At 69.9% G+C, this 1,363-nt stretch overlaps 1 protein-coding gene across 1 annotated transcript in view; it reads right to left on the bottom strand.

The window, feature by feature from the left end:
- CD6 (CD6 molecule) overlaps nt 1-1,363 on the bottom strand; it is a 7,459-nt gene that overhangs the window by 4,818 nt on the left and 1,278 nt on the right. The window contains exons 2-3 of the mRNA XM_019470947.1: nt 975-1,052; nt 124-195 (exon numbers count right to left, since the gene is read on the bottom strand). Of these exons, the coding sequence (XP_019326492.1) occupies nt 124-195; nt 975-1,052 (150 nt within the window). The remainder of the gene's footprint in view (nt 1-123; nt 196-974; nt 1,053-1,363) is intronic.

Raw genomic sequence — 1,363 nt, 5'->3', positions numbered from 1 at the left:
CCCCCATGCCACCGCCGGCTCCACGTGGCAGCAGCAGCGGGATGGGATGCCGCTCTGCCCCCAGGCTCCCCCCTCCCTGCCGAAATGCGGGTGCGAGGGGGTCCCTGGCCCTCCCGCGCCCACCTGGTGCCACCGAGGCGTTTCCAGCCACGCTGCCCGCCAGGGTGCTGGGAGGTCCCGTCCGCTCCGCCAGGGCTGCAAGGAGGAAGGGGCAGAGGGCGTGAGGGGCTGAGCCTGCCGGGACCCCCGTCCCCGTCCCCCTGCCCGGGGCTGGACGGCCCCTCTGAGCACGGCAGGAGGATGGGGCTGATGGCTGCGGGACAGACGGGTGTGGCGCCGGGCAGATGCACACCCAGAGCCCCGCTGAGAGCTGGCAGCCGTCGAGGCGAAAGCAGGAGTGAGGTCAGTGGGTATCGGGCGGCCAAACCCACCCCCCCCCCACCCCCTTTTTTGGCTCAGCCCCGGCTCTCCTGGCAAGGCGCGGGGACGCGGCGAGGAGCAGACGGGCCGGCTGCTGCCAGCGCCGGAGGCGAAGCGGACGCCTCACCGCTCCCGTGCCGGCTGCTGGGCGCTCGGCGGCTCACAGATGGCAAACTGGAGGGATGTGGCTCTGCTGGACCCCAGCACACAGCCGTGGGGAGGGTGGGTGGCAGACGGGGAGGGTGACGAGCAGAAGGAGAGGGTGCAGGAATGTGCACCCTGGCCCCCAGAAAAGTGATGCTGATCCAGGTAAGGATGGCCAAAATGGCATCCCCGGGCTGCCGCAAAATGGATGGCGCCGTGCGGAGCCCCCTCGAGCCCTGGCCACGCGGACACGGCTCTCTCGCACCCCTAAAAGTCAATCCCCGTGTCCTCACATCAGCCCTCCGAGGGGCGGAACATGCCCCGGGGCCAAATCCTGGCGTGGGGTCTGCTCGCAGGACGGGAGAGGCAGAATCCGGCCCTAAATATGGCGATATTAGGACACGACTCACCGGTGGGAAAGCCGAAGCGTGGGGTGCCGTCACGCGCCCGGGCTGCTGTCGCCGCTGCCGCCTCCCGGCTCGCCGCCCCTGCTGACAGAGAGGGTCTGCCCGCTGCCTGTACCCGCCTGCCCGCACCCCCAGCACGGCCCCCTGCGGGTCGGTGCCGCGGGTGAGTGGATGCTGCTGCCAACGTGGTCTCATTTTAGGTTTTTCCCTCTCCCCGGGCACCCCAAGGGCACGGCATCATTTCGGGCGCGGGGGCTCGATCCCATCCTCCCTGTCCCCTCTCTCCCGTCCTTTTGCCTCAACACGCATCAGCAGCCCGCTGCAGCCGAGCCGCTCGCCGGGCTCCCGCGGTCATCGACGGAAAAATTCACCATCTGGCTCCTCCCGGGTGA

Source organism: Aptenodytes forsteri, unplaced genomic scaffold, assembly GCF_000699145.1.
Source record: "Aptenodytes forsteri isolate BGI_AS27 unplaced genomic scaffold, ASM69914v1 Scaffold506, whole genome shotgun sequence".
Taxonomy (NCBI): Eukaryota; Metazoa; Chordata; class Aves; order Sphenisciformes; family Spheniscidae; genus Aptenodytes; species Aptenodytes forsteri.
The sequence above is the reverse complement of the archived record's forward strand: the minus strand, read 5'-3'. Positions and strand labels throughout refer to the sequence as shown.